Below are 20,700 nucleotides of genomic sequence, written 5' to 3' on the forward strand. Positions count from 1 at the left end.
TCCTTATACTTAGAAAAACAAAACGGAACTTCCTGAACCAAAGTCACAGTAGAGAACAGAAGCGGGTGGGAAGGGGGTGCAGGAGCGGAACCCCCCAAAGGCTATGTCCTGGAATCAGTGCTACTCCCGGCGTCATGTGCTACCATATGGCTTTGTGCTTTTCTCACAGGCCTGGGATTTTTCGGGTCACACAGGGTGGCCAGCAGACTCTACTGAAACCATTCTAGTGTTTGTTGCCGAACAAGCCTGTGTTCACTAGAACATGAACACATGAACCAATTGCACATCGAGCGCTCCAGCACCTGGTGTTAGTTTCCTGTTGTTTCCACATAGGTGAGTGAACACTACCTATTTTGGAAGGCCACAAAGTAAGACATTTTTTTTTTCCTTTTTCCTTTTAAAAAATCAGTTGGGCAAAAAGTTTTTCCCTACATTCTACTGTCTGATGAGATTGGAGAGCAGCAAGAACTTGCTGTCAGCAGTCATTTTACAGAAACAGCTCAGGAGGCGGGCAGCACCTACACCATATTGTGGTGATTGTTCCTGTCGATAATGTCCACAGGCGAGAGGATTTCCTTTCTGATGGCGGGAGCAGGCAGGGAGAGTGCCGTCTTGGTCTTGAAGAGGTCTGACACGAAGAAAACCTAGGAGCACAGATCAAAGACTCAAATAAGTATGGGGCATCAAGGGTCTGGGAAGAGGCAGAGGTAGACAGGAGTTGGGAGAAGCATGGACTTCAAGAAAAGAGGCCCCAAATCATGGATCTTTGAAAGATGATAGAGATCATATAGTGCAACTCTCACTGTGTGGGTGGGCAAACTAAGACCTGGAAGGGGGCAGTGATGCACCCCAGGCTGTGCAGGAATAGAACCCAGTTTTCTGGATTCTTAGTCCAGTGCTCTGTACCTGCAGTCCATACTTCCTTATTTCTCAAGGCTAATGAGCAAAGAAAGATAAGCTCCTAAACAAGGAAAGCAAGTCATAATTAGTCAGTCATGAATCCAAACTACTTTCCCTTTCCTCAAGTGTCTGGGTGTAACCGAAACAAATCAGCCGTACGCATTCCTATCAGCAAGCACAGGAGGAAGGAAGCAGTGGTGACCCCTTTTTCCTGAAAACCCCCGTGATAGCAACCATTTGATGAAGGGTCAAGGAGCCAGGGTCTCCTTGCTGAGGGAGTCAGCAACTAACTTGCAGAAAAGGTCAATGAGAAATCTCTGTCCTCATTCCCAGCATTCTTCCCCCCGGGGCATACGATGTAGGAGTCTTTCTTAGAATCATTGAGAAACATTTATTGAATACCCACTTGCAAGCCTATAAGAATGACTCAGATGTAGTCGCTTCCCCAAGAAACTTATGATGAAAGACTCAAGAACTTGATGAGCTACTGGATTAAGAAAAACTTACACTTTGTATTAGATGGCAGAGTAAATACACAAACATCCACTGGAGTAATTGGGAAGCGGGAGTTTGGATTATACTTAATAACATAATGGCAGCTGTCAATCATGTAATTTAATAGGAAATACACGGCTCAGTTCCAAATGGGAGGTACAACACTTTCAAAGTTCTGGCCTGAGATGTGGCTTAGTGGTAGAGTACTCACCTAACATGCATGAAGCCCTGAGTTCAATTCCTCGCACCATTCTTTTTTCTTCTTCTTTGTTTTTTGTTTTTGGTACTGGGGATGGAGCCCAGGGACATTCTACCTCTGAGCTATTTTTTATTCTTTATTTTGAAATGGGGTCTCACTGAGTTGCAGAGGGCCTCACTAAGTACCTGAGGCTGGCTGCAAACCATGATCCTCCTGTCTCAGCCTCCCGAATGCTGGGATTACAAGTATGCGCCACCATGCCAGGTTCCTAGCACCCTTAAAACAAACAAAAAATTCTTACATTCCATAGCTTACTGAACTACTTTTTCAATACCTGAAGATGGCAAGGTGCTTGCTAATTATGATGGCACTGTGACATCATTCTGGATATCTTATCAGCAAGAAAATGAAATTCTTATTAAGACTTCATCCCAAATTAGTTGGGTGTGGTGGCACATGCCTGTAATTCTAGTACTTGGAGGGCTGAGACAGGAGACTCTTAGCAACCTAGAGAGACCCTGTTTAAAAAACAAAAAGTAAACAAGGCTGGAATGTACCTCAGAGATAGAATGCCCCTGGGTTCAATTCCCATGATCGCACAAATGCATACAAGATTTCCCCAAAACTAAGGCTCAAGAAGTCAGGGCTTGGTCATAGTAATTTGTTGACTCAATTAATTCCACAATGTCCACAATCAACAAAGTGTCATAAGGAAACTGGTAATGCCGGCTACCCCAGCAGAGGGGACAGGGTGGCAAAAATGTAACTACTAGTCACTGTAAAGACCTTTTATACCTTTTAATTTTGTACTTACTACATATATTACAAATGTTTAGAGTTTTGTTAAAAAAGTGGTAAAGCAAGCTAAGTTGTTTTAATGCTACTGCCAGAAAATGAAATATTTAGCCAAGAAATATAACACCTTAATACATTTCCAGCTTGAGTGCCATTGAAAGTATCATTTGCACACACACACAAAAAAAAAAAACAAAAAAACAACAAAACAACAACAACAACAACAAAAAAAAATCCGAGCCTTTCCCCTTTTCTTCTCTACAGAGGTCTGAACAGGGAAAAACTTTGGCACAGAAAGGTTTGTCTCCCAGTTACAGTCAAACTTGAGAAAATAAGAAGAAAAGTCCTGTAAATCCCTGCCAGGGGTCTCCAAGCTCCCCTGCAAGGGAATCCTTTACAAGTGGTTGGGGAAGGGATCTTCCGATGCCTCCTGTTTTAAGGAAGCACCAACAGGAAAGACTGAAGTTGAATAACTAAGCTTTTCAACTCTACCCCTCCTATGCCTCACCTCCTATTGTACTAAAATGATGTTATCATCTGACAGGTGCAGAGGCAGTGTCTATGTCTCTATCTGCAAATTATCCTCCTTTCATTTTTGTTTTATTCCCAAGAGAGGTTTCCATCAGTCTGTCCATTCCTGGCTCTCACCTCCACTCATGTGAGCCTAGCAGCTAGATTCATGAAACAAGGGTTCTCTCAGTCCTAACTGCTTAGAGATCTCTCTCTCCCAGACTCCATCTCATCAGCTAAGGGCAAATAGAACAGAGAACAGCTCTCCCATCCCTGACAAACCTAAAACACCTGCTCTTCTATCTACTGATTTATCATCTCCCAACCTAATTATCCATTGCATATTACAGTTTGTTTCCTACCTGTAAGGTGGGATAATATGAAGGTTAAAGGCTGTAAGGGACTCGAGAAGAACTAAATCTCTGTCTGGAACAGAGTTCAATAAAAGGCATTTCTTCCTTTATGCTGTGTGAAAGCCAAAGTAATTATGGAGCTAGACTAGGTCATGCTTTCTCATGCATCCATGCTTTGTTTATTGGCTCTTCTTTCTGGATGGGAGGCTTCTGGAGGATGAAGCCAAATCACCCACAGCACCTATGTTGGTGCCTTGAATACACCAGTCATTCCATAAGCGTTTTTTAATTTCTAAAATTTCCTCTGCTTCCTGCAGAGCTAGCACTCTGGCTTTGAATCTTACCAGTATATACGATGCTAACGGATTTCAGGGGGACCACACACTCAAAACACTCACACAGCCAAATGGCAGGATGAAGGGTTGAGTCTGGTCCAGCAGAATCCCACCTCCAACTGTACTTTGCCTGAGGCTACATAAATATCTTTGGGGATCATGAAACACAGTCTTGTCAAGACTTAAACAAGGCTCTGCCTTCCTAATGCTTGAACAGCAGAACCCCAAAAGCACTAGTGTAAGCAAAAATGTCCTAGCATGGAGTAGTTCTTACAGAGGATGATGTCCACCCAGAAAGAAAACCCGGGGGCCCAGGCCAGGAAGTCCTACATAGATTAGTAGAGATCTTAGGTCCATGGAACAACCTACTCTCAGCCCATAGCTCCACTCCACAGATTTCCTATACTTACAAAAGAATACATTAAACAACAGACCCAGTCTCAGCAAAGAAAAGTTAGACCCTAGACACCAAGGAGAGGTCTAAGTTTTCCTGCCCAGAATATTCACTTTCAATTTCATTTTTCTGATTTTTAAAATTTTATTAATTGCTTTTTAAGAAGAATGGATATAATCAATAAGCACTTATTAAACATCCTCTGTGTATAAGTTATAAGAATATAAAGATGAATATACAATTGTTTGCCCTCCAGGTGCTTACAGGACAATGAAGGAGAGAACCAGGTAGACAGCCAACCACAATATCATGTTTTAAGGGGTGTGATGAAGGGACACCAGGGTGTTAAAGAGCACAGAGAATGTGGCATCTGACCCAGACAGTGAGGAGCAGCCCTTCAGAGGTTTCCACAAAAGATGGACATCTGAGCTTAGCTTTGAAGGATAAGGAGGAGTCAGCTAGACGTCGAATGCCAGTAGTGCTTTTATGGGCAGAAGGAGCAACACAGCAAAGGTGGGTAAGAGAGCAGAACACCCTGCAGCTGCAGGAAGCCCAGTGTGACTAGGGCAGAGCTGTCAAGAATGCAGGAGAGCAGAAGGCCAGATCTTGAGAAGCCCCTGGGACATGACAAGCCGTTCACACCTCAACCTGCTGGTCTCAGGAATCACTATAAGGCTTCCCCATGGAAGTGTCCCATCACAAAGACTTGCGCTGAGGTCATGTTACTCTCTCAAATGCAGAGGAGTCCAAAGAGTGCAGGCAGTGAGCCTGGAGGTGAGGACCACGGAGTCTAGGAGAGGAAAAGTCCTGAGTCAGGACTACACAATGAAGGCACAGAGAAAGTGATGGGCTTTTGAAGTGTTGAGGATAGGGCTGTAGCTAAGAGAGGTGATGTGCATGTATGTGTGTTGGGTGGACATACGTTAGGAGGAATCAATGCTTTTCTTTCTAGTTCTGTTTTCTATTCTACAAATCTTTGCATTGGTTTCCATAAAAATGCTTCAGATCGGGGTAGTTGTGCTAGGGAAAAACCCGATAGCTCTGATTTCTTCCGCCTTCTAATTTTGTCACCCCGATACAGTCTAGGAGAAGTGATTCTGACCTCTTGCTGAGTCAGAATGCCAGGCCATTCTGTGATCAGATCCAAGGGCGGAAGAAGATCTGATTTACCCAAACACTCCGGACAATGTAGCTCTTCCTTCAAGGGCAAGACAATACACAGCAAACAAGGCAGCTTTAGGCGACTGGAATCCCAGTCACTTGATAAGGAGATAAGAAATGTGCAGAGAATCTCTTTACTAGTGGCGACTGTGGGGTTTTAGTGCCACTGCATCGCTTTTCCCACACCCCATCCAGCCATGCATACCAGTAGGTGGACGATGGCCTTGCTCTTTAAGGTAGGACAAGCAAGACAAGGTGATATACTGGAGTCTCAGTACTTGGGTGCCTGACACAAAGGACTGCAGGTTGGAGGCCAGCCTCAGCAACTTAGTGAGACCCTCTACAACTTAGTGAGACCCTGATACAAAATACATGAATTAATAATAATAATAATAATAATAATAATAATAAAAAATAGGGCTAGAGGTGTAGCTCAGAGGTAGAATGTCCCTGGGTTTAATCTCCAAGTAGCATCAAAGAAAAAATAATTTTTTAAAAAGAGCAGATTGTTTCCTAAACTCAAGTTTTGTCATTTTCAGTCAAATACCTAGGTAGAGAATATGAAAACTATCTCAGGTTACTCTAAGAATTATGGAAAATAAAATGGACACAAGTGTGACACAGTTCCTGGTAAGAGGTTAATCAATGGGAGCAACTACCCCAGACTCTGGATATTCATTGCCTATCTAAACACACACAAAAAAATCACTCTTTTTCTCTGCTTCTTACATGGAAAGAGAAGAGAAAGAACTAGGAAAAAAGAGAAGAAAAAATAGGACACATTGAGAAGATGAATGGGTGGATATGGAGACCATGTGCTGATGGGCATTTTCCATATGGCATTTAGGATCTGCTTTCAAAGGCCTACAATTTCTGGGGCTATTTTTGGAAATGAGTCAGCACACTGATAAGGGAAGATGCTTCTGATGTCTTAGTGCGAGCATTTACCTGCTGTGGAGGTGCGGGTCCCACCTGGAACACTCGTAGCCTAGTCCTGCTGGGCACTGCCTGCCCAGAGATCCCCAAAACCAAGCAGACTAGAAAATAAGAAGTCTGGTGCATAGCCAGGTCTCTACCTCCATTTTGGTGGAGGGCTCGATCAGCAAATTTTGAGGGTCATTTTGTGGAGGGAGGATTATGACAGCAAAATTGTCCTTAAGTGTTTCTGGAGTCCTTGAATACTTCAACCCCTGACAGTGTGGAAGTGAACCAGAAGATAGGAATCATTCCATTGTACACACAGACTTTTATAAACTCCCATAGAGCTTAGCTGTACCAGCACAGGGCAGACAACTATAGATGCAAAAGAATTTTATAATCATAGAAGCAGAAGAAAACAGAGTTGTCTATTCTACTAATTCTCAAAGTGTAGTCTCAGGCCATCCTTTTTTTTTTTTTTTTTTTTTTTTGAGTAACTGGGGATTGAACCCAGGGGCATTTTACCTCTGAGCAACATCCCCAGCCCTATTTTTTATTCCTTATTTTGAAACAGGGTCTCACTGAGTTGCAAAAGGTCTCACTAAGAAGCTGAGGCTGTCCATGAACTGCAATCCTCTTGTCTAAGCCTCCCAAATCCTAAGATTACAAGTGTGCGCCACCACAGGCCTAGCAAGACCATTCATTTGGAATTACCTGAGTGAAAAAGCAGATTCCTGGACCCATTGCAGATCTATCGGGAGAATGGCCTAGAATCAACATCTGTAGTGTTGTTAAATAATATTCAACAACAATAAATATTGCTAAACACATTAAAGTAGACTAAGGTCAAGGAATATTGGTGGACAGTCTATGGAGGTGAATGGATGGGCTTACATGCTAGATCTGCCATTGCAGCTGTGGGCGCCACACCGCTTATAATCCATTGAAAGCAGCTCTCTTCTCAGTACCTAGGTAGCAGGATGCCTTCATTGAGCTGCCTTTACCTTTCCCCTTTGGTTCCCTTACTGAACTTATGATGACCTTTCACCTCAGCATTAGGCCATGTGCTTTGATGTGTGATGCTATAAATGCTATGTTATATTTCCCCTTCTAGACTGAGCTACTCAAAGTCAAGGATTGTGTTGGGTCATCTCTGTACTCAGAGCTCAGGAACAGCAGCCCTCAGTAAAAGCTGATCCACCCCTTTACCCCCTGTGGGTACAGAGACCATGGCTGCTGCCCCTTTTGCATGCCTTGACCTTGGTATTTCCTTCCTGGTGTACTATAGTGTACAATCTCACAGGTTAAGGAAAGGACTTTCTTGGAAGAAGGAAGCCTACAAATGGGCTCACCCTCATATGGTAAATGCTGTTTAAACGACAACATTTGGCAGCCTTGTTTTTGAGTACATGAAGTTATTCAACTGCAATCAGTACTTTTTGACTTCAATAAAGGGCTTTCAGTGGCTGCTGGCACTGTGAATTTGTCAGTGTCTGTGTTGAGTGATTTCTTGGCACATCTCAGAGAGAACAAGATGGGGGAATAAGCGTGTCACAATCTTGAACTGATACAAAATGACAAGGTTCTGTGATTTCAGATTATCTACCTGCCTTGTATTTGTGTGGAAATTAAAATTATATCTTCCCATAGTTACTCTAAGGTTTAAATGGGATCATAGCTCTGAAAACACTTTGTACCTATGAGAGGCTGCTCAAGTACCATTTCTCAGGAGAGAGAGAGAGAGAGAGAGAGAGAGAGAGAGAGAGAGAGAGAGAGGAGAGAAGAAGAAGAAGAAGAAGAAGAAGAAGAAGAAGAAGAAGAAGAAGAAGAAGAAGAAGAAGAAGAAGAAGAAGAAGAAGAGGAGGAGGAGGAGGAGGAGGAGGAGGAGGAGGAGGAGGAGGAAGAGGAGGAGGAAGAGGAGGAGGAGGAGAGAAAAGAAACGAAAAGAAAAGAAAAAAGAAAAGGAAAGGAAAGGAAAGGAAAGGAAAGGAAAGGAAAGGAAAGGAAAGGAAAGGGAGATGGAGAAACTGGTTCTGGCTCCACCTCAGTGTGCCCTGGGTGTGTGCCACCCTCTGGGCACACACTTCCTCTTACAACAGAGGTCACCCTGAACTCCAGTCCACCAGCTCTCCAGAGATAGTCTCTCTTCCCAAGGTCACTGCAGTGGGGCAGAGACAAAGAATGTCCTCGCCCTTCCCTACATCCTGGCGGAAGATAGCAGCACACAAAAGAGCTGGCCACACCCCCGGGAAGAGGAAGACCAGGAAAGTGTGCTGTGTGTTTATGCGACTCTCCAGCAGCTGCTTCCTCTGCTGAACTCACACACAGCAAGGGCAGCCTAGCCCTCACCTGACCCCTCCCAGGGTCCCTCCTTTGCCATTTGTTAGAGGGTCAGCGAGGAGCTGAGCAGATGTGCAAGTTGTCAATGGACAGGAAATGAACCGACGTCCGTCCCTGTCCGTCCCCTCGTCCAAGTGCCTGGGTGAGCCCTGCTGTAGAGGTTGCATCTCTGGTCAGGGTGACTTTGTGGGGGAGAAGCTGAGGGTCGGTGTGTGCTGTCCATCTGCCTGTCCGTACACCTGTGGTTCTGAGGGAAAGTATATGGATGTCTCTGTGTTTGGGAACATCTGGGTCTGTCCACGAGTCCTGGGTGTGTCTGGGTTGTGGCTCTCTGCCATGGTCCTATGCATCTCTGTCCACACCTATGAAGCTGCACTGGTGTGCAGGCCCGCCCCAAGTGCCTGTGTCTTTGTGTTCATGACTCTGCAAATTTTCTGTACACACAGGGTTCTACAGTCTTCCCTTTCTGGAAAGTGTTAAACTAGTGAGCAATGTGGGAGGAAGCCAAACCCATTCCCATTTTGCATGTGACTTCTGTCTAGACAAGTCTACTTGCTATGACAAGTACCTCAACAGACTTGGGTAAAAGTGACTGGCTGTCACGGCCCATTGCCCAAGGTTCTGCAGCGACTGAACCAGTATCCTAGGGAAACATGCTCCACTACCAGAGGCGGAAGGGCAGGTCAGGACCCTCAAATACAGGGTTACCTTCACAGACTTTGCTGGGAGACAGGTCCGCATGAAAGCAGCTGCAGCTCAGCTGTGCTCAAGATCTCTGCAAAATGGTCACCTAGCTGCAGGGCCTCCAAGTTCAATTTACAGATGGGGAAACTAGGCTGGGAGGGGAAATGTCTTGCCCAAGGCCACCAGCCAGTGCATCATTCCTCATTTGCCCAGTGCTTATCAAGCGTCTATTGTATGCCAGCCAGATTAAGCAATGGATTCTGGTCTTCAGGCATCCACAAGCTGGTTGAGATAAGACATATGGAGCAGGTAATTGAGGGCTCATGTGTTTGTCGGGGGGTGCAGGGGGTACTGGGGATGGAACTCAGGGGCATTCTACCTCCAAGCTATACCTTCAACCCTATTTTATTTTGAAACAAGATCTTACTAAGTTGCTGAGGCTGGGTGCAAACCTGTAATCCTCCTGTCTCAGCCTCCCAAGTACTGGGATTACAGGTGTACACCACTATGTCTAGTTCACATGAACAGATAGAGAGAACAGACCAATGGCCATGCCAGGAAGAACAAGCTGTGGAAGTTGGATGGTTCTATCGCCAAGATGGATGAAGGTGTGGAGAACTAAATGATGGTCACTCGAAAAGTCACACACTCCTCTCTAGAACTTATAATGGTCTTGATGACAAAACAGGCTTGCAGATAAGATTAAGGTAAGAATTTTGAAATGGAGATGATCCTAGTTGGTAATGTCATCACAAGTTCCCTAGTTGAGGAGGCAAGAGGTTCAGAATCCCAGAAGGAGCTGTCAAGATGGAAGCAGAGGTGGCGCATGCTTGTAATCCCAGCATTCGGGAGGCTGAGACCTGGAGGATCAGCCTCAGCTACTTAGTGAGGCCCTCTGCAACTCAGTGAGACCTGGTTTCAAAATAAAGAATAAAAAATAGGGCAGTGGGTGTAGCTCGGAGGTAGAATGCCCCTGGGTTCTATCCCCAGATCCACAAAAAAAAAAAAAAAAAAAGGAAGCAGAGTCCAGAGAAGAGCTGCAGCTGGAGAAAGGGGCCACACGCTGGATTGCAGGTGACCCTGAAAGCTGTAAAAGACAAGGGAATGGATTCTCCTCATAGCATCTCGATGGACGCAGCCCTGCCATTACTTTGAGTTTAGCCCAGTGAAACCCATTTCTAACTTCTGACTTTTAAATAAGAAAACTAATCTGTCATATTAATCCACTAAGCAACAAATCCAGAAGGTTTCACCAGAAATGAAGTGAAACTGGAGCTGTGCTCCATCGAAGGTGGACAGCTCCCTGAGGTGTTGGAAAATGTGGAGAAGCCTGGCCTGCCTGGCAGCTTGGGTCTTGGAGCCCTGGCTCCATGCCACACTGGCACAGGTAAACACTGGCCTCTCTACCTGCTCCCTGTAGGACTGATCCCTTTTGACTCTTGCTTGCCTGTCTTAAATGAATAACAATCTTCAATACAGAATGTTCAGGGACTGAGGACGACAGCCTGTGTAAAGTGCTTGCCATGTTTAAGGTGCACAGTGGGGTCTTGATGAATGTCCGTAAACGTTGCATCTCGGTTAAGGGTGCTGAACAGGAGCCCGTGGAGGCTTGGCCTCCAGAGGCTTACCCAGCAGAGCAGGACGTGGACCATGGGTGTGCTGGCACCCTGTACAGTGGCATCCATAGCATTCTCTGCTGCCTCTTTCTGGAGCATCCTCATCTCAGGGGATAGCTCTGCTTCAAGAACCATTCAGTACAACCTCGTTCTGGAGGAGAAGCATTCATGGCTTTCCCTGGGACTCGCTGGGATGGCCCGGCCTGATTGTTGAGGGAAGTTGTGCAATGTGGCACAACAAGGGCAGAGACTAGAGACGCCTGCCTGGGGAAGATGCTAATGAACCTGGAAAGCCTGCGAGGCAGCTCTTCCACGCGCCTCCTCCAGGACCACCATCTCTGGCTCAGCCAAGGTCCTGAGTTTTACTCCTGTCTTCTGCACTATCACCACCAGCACGACAGCCTGCTGGCATCTTATGTAGGAAGGACAAGGTGCCTGCTCTCCTCTCTGCTGGGCTTCCCAAACTCTGATGCTGAGTAGCCACAATGTCCAGGCCCTTCCTCACCCTGGCCTCTCAGATGACTTAAGACAAACCTTTCAGTGCTGTGATCTCAAGCCAGTTGGGACCAGAAGCTCCTATTGTACATGAGGCCAAGTGTTAAATGTTTGAAGAAAAACAAATAAGATGGAGTCTTTGCCCTTGCACGATCACAACTAAATGAGCAAAAGACAGGGAAAGATTTTATCACCGCTTTCCAAACAGTCTCTATATGGCTACACAGGCTTTTAAACTCACTGATGACTGGATCAGCTCCAGGGTTGGGAAGGACACACTTGGACGGCTTTCCAGGCAGCTGTCTATGCAGCTCTGCCGCATGATAGCTCTGGCTGGCCTTCAGCTCTGGTGACCTCCCCTCCCCGTCCCTGCCAAGCACAGAGGGCATGGCGGTGTGTCTGTCCTGATCCTGGAAGCCACTGTCTATCAACTCTTTGGCCTTGGATGACTGAAGTCACCTCTCTGAGCTTCGGTTACCTCATCTGTGAAATGGCCTCATGTGGTCAGAAGGACAACGGGCAAATTATCTAGGAAGGCACTCACAAACAGCAGGTACTTAAACAATGTCAGAACCAAATCCTGACCCGTGCTACAGTCAGCCAGAAGCAGACAGGAGACATTTCCCTCCTGGAAAGCAAGCCAGGGTGCTCCGGTCTAATTGCTTGTGGCCAGCTCTCTAGCATCTAAAAGACAGAAAGGCTAGAAATGATCCCCACACCTTTTAATTTTTTTTTAATTGGGGGTACAGGAAACTCCAATTAGGGCCATGGTGCCACCAAGAAGGAAGCATTGCAGAGGGCCCCAAGGGCTGTCTTCCTGCTGAGAACAGAGCTCAGAGGGCAGGGCAGTAAAGGGTTACCCTCCTGCAAATGCCCCTCCCCCACGGGGCTTCACTTTAAAGGGCCAGGCACCAAGCACAGCTGCTCTCATTAGCAGTTTGCTCCTCAATTTCTCTCCCTTCTGTCCTTCACTTCAAAATAAGGAAAGAAGCAGAAAAGCAGAAAGCAATGAAGACAGTCATCAAGACAGCCAATCCCTTGGGCCAGGACTCGCATGTCCAGGCTGGCAGGTAGTTCATTTAAATCCTGCTCTCCATTCAGTGCCCACACTGAGCACCCAACTTCCTTGCCCTCTTCTTCTTGATCACCCTGCCTCAGGCCCTTGCTTGCCCACCAGGCATCCTTCCCAGGTGTCTCCTGCAACTGTACCCAGTACCATGGCTCCCGTGCGTGGCCTGGCTGTGCACACAGCCGGAATGGGACTTCTACAGGAGCCAGGCCTCAGCCTCATTCACTCCTGTGCTTTTAAGAAAATCTTCATAGTGATCTCAAGAAAGGTTAGGCCAACTCATGGATTCTCAAGGTTTACTTAGTAATACATTTACTTCCCCTGAGCTAGAGTTTCTGAGAGGCCTTAGTAAAACAGAGTGACATATATGTTATATTCTGTCCAAGGAGTGACAAGTGCTGTCACAAAGGAGAGGAGCAAGGTGACCGCAGGGAGTTGTGGGCGGCAGCCAGGCCTAAAACCAGTAACGGGGATGGGAAGGGTGGAGAAGGCTGAGGTCTCTGTTGCACATAATCCTTACTGAGAATGAACACGGATAATACCAACATCCACTTCACCTCCTCATAGGCTGCTCAGGCACCCCGCTGTCCTTGTGCTGGGGGTTTTCCTGCTGGGCTGGGTAGGCTCCTCTGAAAAGGGCCCAAGAGGGTACAAGGTCCAGCCAGGTACTCAGTCATGTTTGCTGAGTAGGAAACCCCCTCCAAACGTGCCTTGGGCAGGAATAGTAGAGATTCCTGATGGGGGCTCAAAGAGCTGAACCATCCTATCCCACCCTCTCTGTTTGCAGGCCTCCTAAGCACCGATTCTGGGGAACTCTGTGACTTAATGTGCAAGGCCCTTGGGCTGGGGAGGACTTGGCCTTCAGCAGGCCTCCTTTTTTCCAGTCAATGCAGACGGAAGGCCCCAGATGTCTTGGTGGGAAGGGGAGGGAAGCAGACGGGCTCTACCCAACAGCAACTGTCGGCCAAAGAAGCACATGAACACCATGACCTCAACTCCACTACTCACGTAACAGGAGACCTTGGGCCAGTTTCAGACTGGGTATATGTCCTCATATATAAAGTGAGTCAGCTAGACATTATCTAGGTCTCTTCCAACTGCAACAGTCTATGAGCCCACACCTTCTGAATTTATGGAGGAGAGGATTTACAGACTCCGCTGGCTCAAAGCTCACAGGCTGGAAGGAAAGAAGCATTGTCCTCATTTAATGATGGGGTCCTGGGTGGCTCTTCAGATACCAAGGGAACAGGAAAGAGGGCTCCCTGCATCTGCTCACTGGGCTGGAAACATTTAACGAGCTGCAGTGCCGGGCTCTGCGCATGCTGAGGGCGAGAGGCTACTTACTATGCAGCAGGCCACCAGGGCTCCTTGAGCGAATCCTGCCAGGACATCGCTGGGATGGTGCTTATGGTCAGATACGCGGGACAGTCCCGTGTAGAAGGCCATCATGATCAAGGTGAACTGCAAGAGGGGCCGGAGCAGGCGGGCACCTCTCCAGGTGAAGCGGGCCTGCAGGTAGAGCTGGAGAGAGGAGACAAAATAAACACTCAAGGACTCCCCGTTCACAGGTACCTCGACACCAGGACAACATCCACTGCATTTTGCTAAATGGAACCATGTAGATCTTGGACGGCAGGTTGTGGGTGAAGCCTTCAATCTGGACATGACCATAAGCCAGCTACTTAAGTGCTGAGCCTTAGTTCTCATACCAAAAGTTAGCAAAACTAGAGTTAGGCTAAGATTGCTTTTGCATACTGCTTGAAACCCAGTAGACCCTTAGCATCCTTTTAATTTCTCCTTGGTTGAGACTAATTAGAAAATAGTAACCCAAGTCAATAAAGGTTTCATTTTACAATTGGTGACAACTCGCTTAATACATTAATGGGTAACCCTGGAAATTATGGAAGTATAGTCCCTATACTACAGGCCTCCCCCATGATATTCACAAAGGCATGCTGCTTCTAAAGAAAGCAACTCTCTCCAAGGGCAAGTTTCTAAGTCACCACTAGGAACTATGGATTCCTCCACCCCCCCTTTGAGGTACTGGGAATGGAACCCAGGGCCATTCTATTCCTGAGCTACATCTTCAGCCCTATTTTTATTTTTTTATTTTGAAACAGGGTCTCAAGTTGCTGAGTATGTCCTTGAAATTCTGATCCTCCTGTCTCAGCAGAACTATGGGTTTTGAATTAGCAAATAGGAAATATAAATGGGCCAGACAATGTCAAAAATTTTCAAGTAGAGGGTGGTGGACACTGGACTGGGTGGAGTGAAAGAGTAACGTAAAGAAAAATGGAAGAGAGAGAAGAAAAAAAAAACACCTCTGGCTAAAGGAAAGAAGTTGAAATGACGTCAACTGGGTATTGTCCCTCCAAGTTATCTGGCTGCAGTTTCCGTTCTAGCCTTTGGGCACAACCTACTTCTCAGGTTCCTGTGGGAACTTGGGAAATGAGGGGGAAGAGGCAAGAGGACAGGGGGAGCTTCCTACTACAAATTAGACTACAAATCAAAGCCCATAGAGAGGCCAGGAGAGAGGGAGAGCAGAGGAAGGGGCCACTAGCCTCCAGATAGACCTGGGGCAGTGGCAGAGGCAGGACTCTACCCTCCAGACACAAATGGACACCTTTCTTTTGGTAGTCTGGGGAGCAGGTCAGAGCCAGGCCTAAGGGCCAGAAAATAGGGACCTCCTCCTGGCTGTGTAGGACAGGACAGGGACAAGGGCTCCCTTCTCAATGACCTGGAAAGATATTTCAAAGTGTCAGACTAGAAAGCAACTGGCAGCCTTCTAATCATTTTAAAATTATATCTGAGTACAATTAGAAAATATAATAGTAAAAACAGATAAGTCTGAACTGATATTGGCTGCTAAACAATTGATTTTTAAAAAAAAAAATCAATGTTTTTTTCATATGTAAATAAGAGATGGGTGTGGTGGCAGCCACTTGTAATCCTAGTACTTGGGAGGCAGAAATGACCAGCTCCAGCAAGTTAATGAGGCCCTTTCAGCTTAGAGAGACCCTGTTTCAAAATAAAAAAATAAAGCTGGGCATCCTCTCACAGGCTTATAATCCAAATACTTGGGAAGCTGAGATAGGAAGATCATAGGTTCGAGAAGACAGCCTTAGCAAGCAGTGAGACTCTCATCAACCTAGCAAGACCCTGTTTCAAAATAAAACTAAAATAGGGCTCGGGATGTGGCTTGGAGATAAAATGCCTCTGGGTTCAATCCTCAGTACCACAAAATAAAATAATAAAATAAATAAGAACCAATTAAAAATCTAATATAAGCAATAAAGTCATTACCATAATAGCAAATGTGATTAGATAAATTAACTTTCAAAGAGCTGCACAGAGCCTATATGAGGTAAAGAACAATTTGAACAGAGACCAAGAATTTTTACTGATAAGAACACTCAATTTATAAATTGAGAAGTTGCTATGTAAATTCAGTTAGATTCCTATGGATAGAGGAAAAAAATAGAAAAAAATTTATTCTAAAGATAATCTAAAAGACCAAATCTGTGAACATAGACAGGAGAGAAAAAGGGAGAGGGAGAAATAGAGGTACAGAGTACACCAGCTTCTATGAGAGGTACTAAAAATACAGAAATGAGAAGTTCTAATCCCTGTTCCGGTGGAGTATCCAGTTATCCAGTTAGGGGATATAAACAAGTATACTAATGGGGATCAGGGTCCATGACTATGGGGAAGGGCCACTGGGCTTGAACCTTACACATGAATGGGCTTTTGCTGGGAGCTGAGGGGAGAGCAGTGAGGGTGTGGATTGCAGGCAGAGGGATGGCCTCGAGGACTGCCATCAAAGGGTCTGCCATCAATGTTCACAGGAACTGCAGATCATTCAGCACAGGTGGAGAAAAGGATGTACGATGCACAAGAAAGAACAGGACTAGAGACAGCAGAGACCAGTACGTTAAGGGCCTTGAGTGTCAACCTGAGGAACCCAGTCTCTAATTCAGTAGAACCATTTTCCCCAAACAATTCTATGGAATCCTAAGGGCCTTTAAAATAAAGTTGGTGAATTCTCTATACTATGTCCTTATTTCTGTTACTTACAATCCTAATATGATAACTAAAAGCTCCAAGAAGTCCCAAAGGAAAAAGGACTCATTTGGCCTTAAATCACTCTTTTTACAAAACACCTACCTATTGAATCACAATTGGAAAACATTACTATAAGCAGTAGTGATGTTAAATTTAATGGTTTTAAGCAAAGCACTGCATAAAAAGTGGATCTAGATGCTTTGAGAAGGCTCTAGGCAGGGTTGGGTCACGATGGGCAACACCAAAGTTGTAATGAATCTGAAGTTACAGTCCAAAGTTGCCCTCGGCATCTGGGAGGCTGAGACTAGAGGATCAGGATTCGTGGACAGCCTTAGCTATTTAGTGAGGCCCTCCGTAACTTAGTGAAACCCTGTTTCAAAATAAAAAATAAAAAATAGGGCAGGAGGTGTAGCTTGAACGTAAAATGCCCCTGAGTTCCATCCCCAGACGGGCAAAACAAAACAAAACAAAAAAAAGTCACCCTCCTCCGCGCCCTTCTGTTGGAATCTGCCAAGCAGACTGCCACCATGGATCAGAAGATTCCTTCCCTCTGGGAATGGAGATGGAAATGGTGTTGGTCTAGCTCCAGCTCAACAGTCTTTAGAACAATGGCATGGTCAAGAAAGAAGAAATAGCTCTCATTCCTATGTGCCCACTGTGCTCTGGCCTTCCTGCAGCTGCCCTTGGCCAGGCATGGGTTGGGTGATAGCAGAAAAAGCACAGGTTTTAATAATAAGATTCTCAGTGAGCCTCAGTTTCCCATAGAAAAGTGTCATAACCGCTACCATACATGCTGTGGTTAGGGTTAATTGATCATGCAGATAGAAGGCCTGGCATAAGTTCTACTCGATAAGTAGACAACTTTATTCTTCAACCACTTCTCTTAAGGTAGCCCTAAGATTTTCCTATTTCACTCACTAAAAAAGCTGCGGGCTTTCAGGCAATGCTTGCACAAATTCCTGCAACCCTTCTCCTGGCTCACTGCATGTAGCCTTTAGGTCATGGGTCTTGGAATCCAGGGTGGGGCAGCGGAAGGGTGGGTTTCCCAACCGGACAAGGCCCACATCTCCCCTGCCACTGACTCAGAGACTGCAAGCTGCAGCTCAATAAAAGAAAAGAAAAAAAAATCAACACAGGAGAGGAACTTGAGGAGAGAGGAAGAGAGCAGGCATCAGAATAGCTCCAGGAAGGGAGGGAGAGAGTGCTCATGAATGAGCAAGGGGAAGGCGCCATGGGAAAAGAATTCCTTTGGGAAGCAGTTGGACTTGGATGACGGCCAGCAGATGTGGCTGCTCCCCCATGTGCATCCATAGTGAACCTGGACTTGGAGAAATGTCTCAGGTCAGGATTGGTCCTGGGTCCACAGCTGGGGCCTCAGGGGAAAGCAGAGCAATAGTCAAGCACATTTTGGAGTGAGATAGCCATGTCTAGTCCTCACTCTGCCAATAAGGCAGCAATGTGGTCATTGAACTTGTCTAAGCCTCAGTTTCCTCATCTGCAAAGTGGCTTGAACCAAATAAATCTCCCACTCAGAATTGCCGAGATAGGGCTGGGGTTGTAGCTCATAGGAAGAATGCCCCTGGATTCAATCCCCAGTACCACACACACACACACACACACACACACACACAGAATTGCCAGGATCAACGTGGGTGTGGTGGCGCATACCCATAGACCTAGTATTCCGAGGAGGCTAAGAAAGAAGGATTGTGGGTTTGAGGCTAGCCTCAACAACTTAGTGAAAACTTGTTTCAAAATTAAAAAAATAAAAAGGGCTGGGGTTGTAGCTTGAAAATACAATGGCCCTGGTTTAATCTCTTGCACCAAAAAAAAAAAAAAGTATTGCTAGTGTTAAAATAGACAAGATGGAAAGAAGCCCATGGGCAGAGGACAAGAGTTCAAGACATTCTTCAGAAATCTAGTCACCCTTTTCCCTTGATAAATGAGATTTACTCAATGACTGCAGCAATTTCACCAAATAAGTGAATGACTACAGGAGACTGTAATGACCTTCCACCCAGTGGCTACATCTGCTTTGAGAAGCTGGTGGTGACAGTAACCTCCTGGATCCCACATCAATCTCACAGCTAAATGGAGGGGATTTTGCTGGTTCATGCCCTAGTTCACCAAGCCACACCAAGCCAGCAGTTTGGGCCTCAGAAGGAACCCTAAGGACATTCTGGAGCCTGGGGAGGATAAGTAACTAGAGGCTCCATTCATTCCCAATCCAAGAAGCAGGTTATACTTCATTCAAGAGAGGAAGCCAACGTGGCCGACCACAACGATGGCACACCCATCCTGGGCCCAAATGGCAGGAGACATTCCCAGAACCAGAATGCCTGCAGGGGCTTCAGCGAAGCCTTAAGCAACACAGAAAGGGTGGTTAGGCCAGGATGAGCGGGGTTGGACAAAACCAGAAAGCCTAAATCACCCAGCCTCTCAGTCAGCTGATGACAAACCATCCTATCTGTGTTCCTTTCCCCATTTATCTTATTTATGTGAAAGAAGGCCTCTAGGCGGAGGAATTGGTAGTCAGAATCACTTCCTCGGCATAGCAGGGAGCTGGGGCAGAGTTAGATCCGCAGGCAGAACACCTAGATTGGAATCTTCACGCTACTCATCCATCTGTATGGCCCTGGACAAGCCATGTGTCTTTGTGAATTTGTACCTTCTGTGTATAACATAAGATTTGTTTACTTATTTTTTAATATCACAGCTCAACATGATGGCACATGCCTTTGATCTAAGTAATTGAGAGTGTTGAGACAGAAGGACTGCAGTTTTGAGTCCAGCCTCAGCAACTTAGTGAGGCCCTGTTTCAAAATAAAGAATAAAAAATAGGGCAGGGGGTGTAGCTCAGAGGTCAAATGACGCTGGGTTCCATCCCAGACCTGCAAAAAAAGATGATGATGATGATGATCATCATCATCATCTGGGGATATAGCTCAGAGGTAGAGTTCCCTGGGTTCAATCCACAATAATCTCCACCCAACAAAATGCCACAAGCATCTATTATATTCAAACCTCTGAAAGACACAGATATGAATAAGTTCTGTCACTAAAAAATAAACACATAATTTTAAAGTCCTTTTCTTGTACTAAGATTTTGTTTCTCATTACTAAAACAAAGCTGTTGCTTGTGGCTGACGATTACAATAAAAGGTGCGTGTCTGCTTCCCCTCCCCCAAAGGATGCACGTATGGCACTCACTCCATAAGTGAAACTCTCTTCTCCTTGGTCCTAGCTTCACAACTGGTATCCTGTGGAATTCCAACAAAAGCTCTTTAGACTGAATCCCAGCAGCCTCTGGTCTGAATGGCAGGGTCAGATGTGTGTGTGAGTCACATTCTCGGTCTTGCTAAGTCACTTGTGCCTCATTACATGATTTGCATACTGGTAAAACAGGTCCGTACTGTCCTTGCGCTTCATTTCCATCCCTCTTGGGACAGTTTGGGTAGGAGCGAGAAGGAGACCTTTGTCCTTCCTATGTCCCTGCCTCCTCTCCTCCTGGACACTGGTCCAGATTACCAATGTGCACAGTGAGAAACTCCCTTCTCCAATCTCCTCCATGGCTCCCATTTGGCTCTAAGCATGTGCCTAGGGACTCACCCACATGGTGTAAAACTAGAATGTCTCTCTGTGACATTATTTAACTGCTTTGGGGACAAAAAAAGAATTTTTAGTTCACTTTCCTTTCCCCTTTGAAGCAAATCCAAACTTGTCTCAGAAACTGTCCAAGAACGGAAAAGGAACTACCATTTTGCTAAGCACTGTTCTAGAGACTTTCAATTATATCCTCTGCAACGGTCACAGTCATCCTGTTAGGTGGACACTAATGTGCCCATTTTATAGATGAACAAACCAAGGCTAAAGAGGGCATGCCATTGGTTCATGTCAACAGAGGTTTGATTGACTTGGGAAGTTTGCCTCTTTCTGAATCCATGGCCTAACCATCGAACCAGCTGGTATCCTTAGGGAATTCTTTCTTTATCGCCAAAGTATTGGTCTTTTATACTAATAATCTCTTCAGTCTCTGGAGAAAAGAAGCCTCTTTTGGTGTTCCCAGGTTCCTACACAGGGTTTGGAATGGAACATGTAATGAGAAATGCACGTAGAAATGGATGGGTAGATGGAAGAGGCAGGGAGGAAAAACATCTGGTAGGGTGGTTTATTGCCCTTAGAAATGACAGCCGTGTTCCCACAAGGGGCTTCAACAGATTCTCCTAGGATGTGCAGATGCACATTGTGGGTATATCAGACTCCATGCTCTGGGATTCCAAACATGTTGAACAAAACCTCAATGACTAACAACCACAGCCAGAGAACATGGTTGTCAGAGGACAGCTGCCTGTTTCCTTGGTACCCAACAAACCC

The 20,700-nt window shown here is 45.7% G+C and overlaps 1 protein-coding gene across 1 annotated transcript in view; it reads right to left on the minus strand.

The window, feature by feature from the left end:
- Positions 1–518: 518 nt before the first annotated feature.
- PLPP3 (phospholipid phosphatase 3) overlaps positions 519–20,700 on the minus strand; it is a gene marked incomplete at both ends in the record, with an annotated part of 82,138 nt that continues 61,956 nt past the window's right edge. The window contains 2 exons of the mRNA XM_080693138.1: positions 519–644; positions 13,609–13,785. Of these exons, the coding sequence (XP_080549264.1) occupies positions 519–644; positions 13,609–13,785 (303 nt within the window). The remainder of the gene's footprint in view (positions 645–13,608; positions 13,786–20,700) is intronic.

This window comes from Muscardinus avellanarius, assembly GCF_963383645.1.
Source record: "Muscardinus avellanarius genome assembly, chromosome: 3".
Classification (NCBI taxonomy): domain Eukaryota; kingdom Metazoa; phylum Chordata; class Mammalia; order Rodentia; family Gliridae; genus Muscardinus; species Muscardinus avellanarius.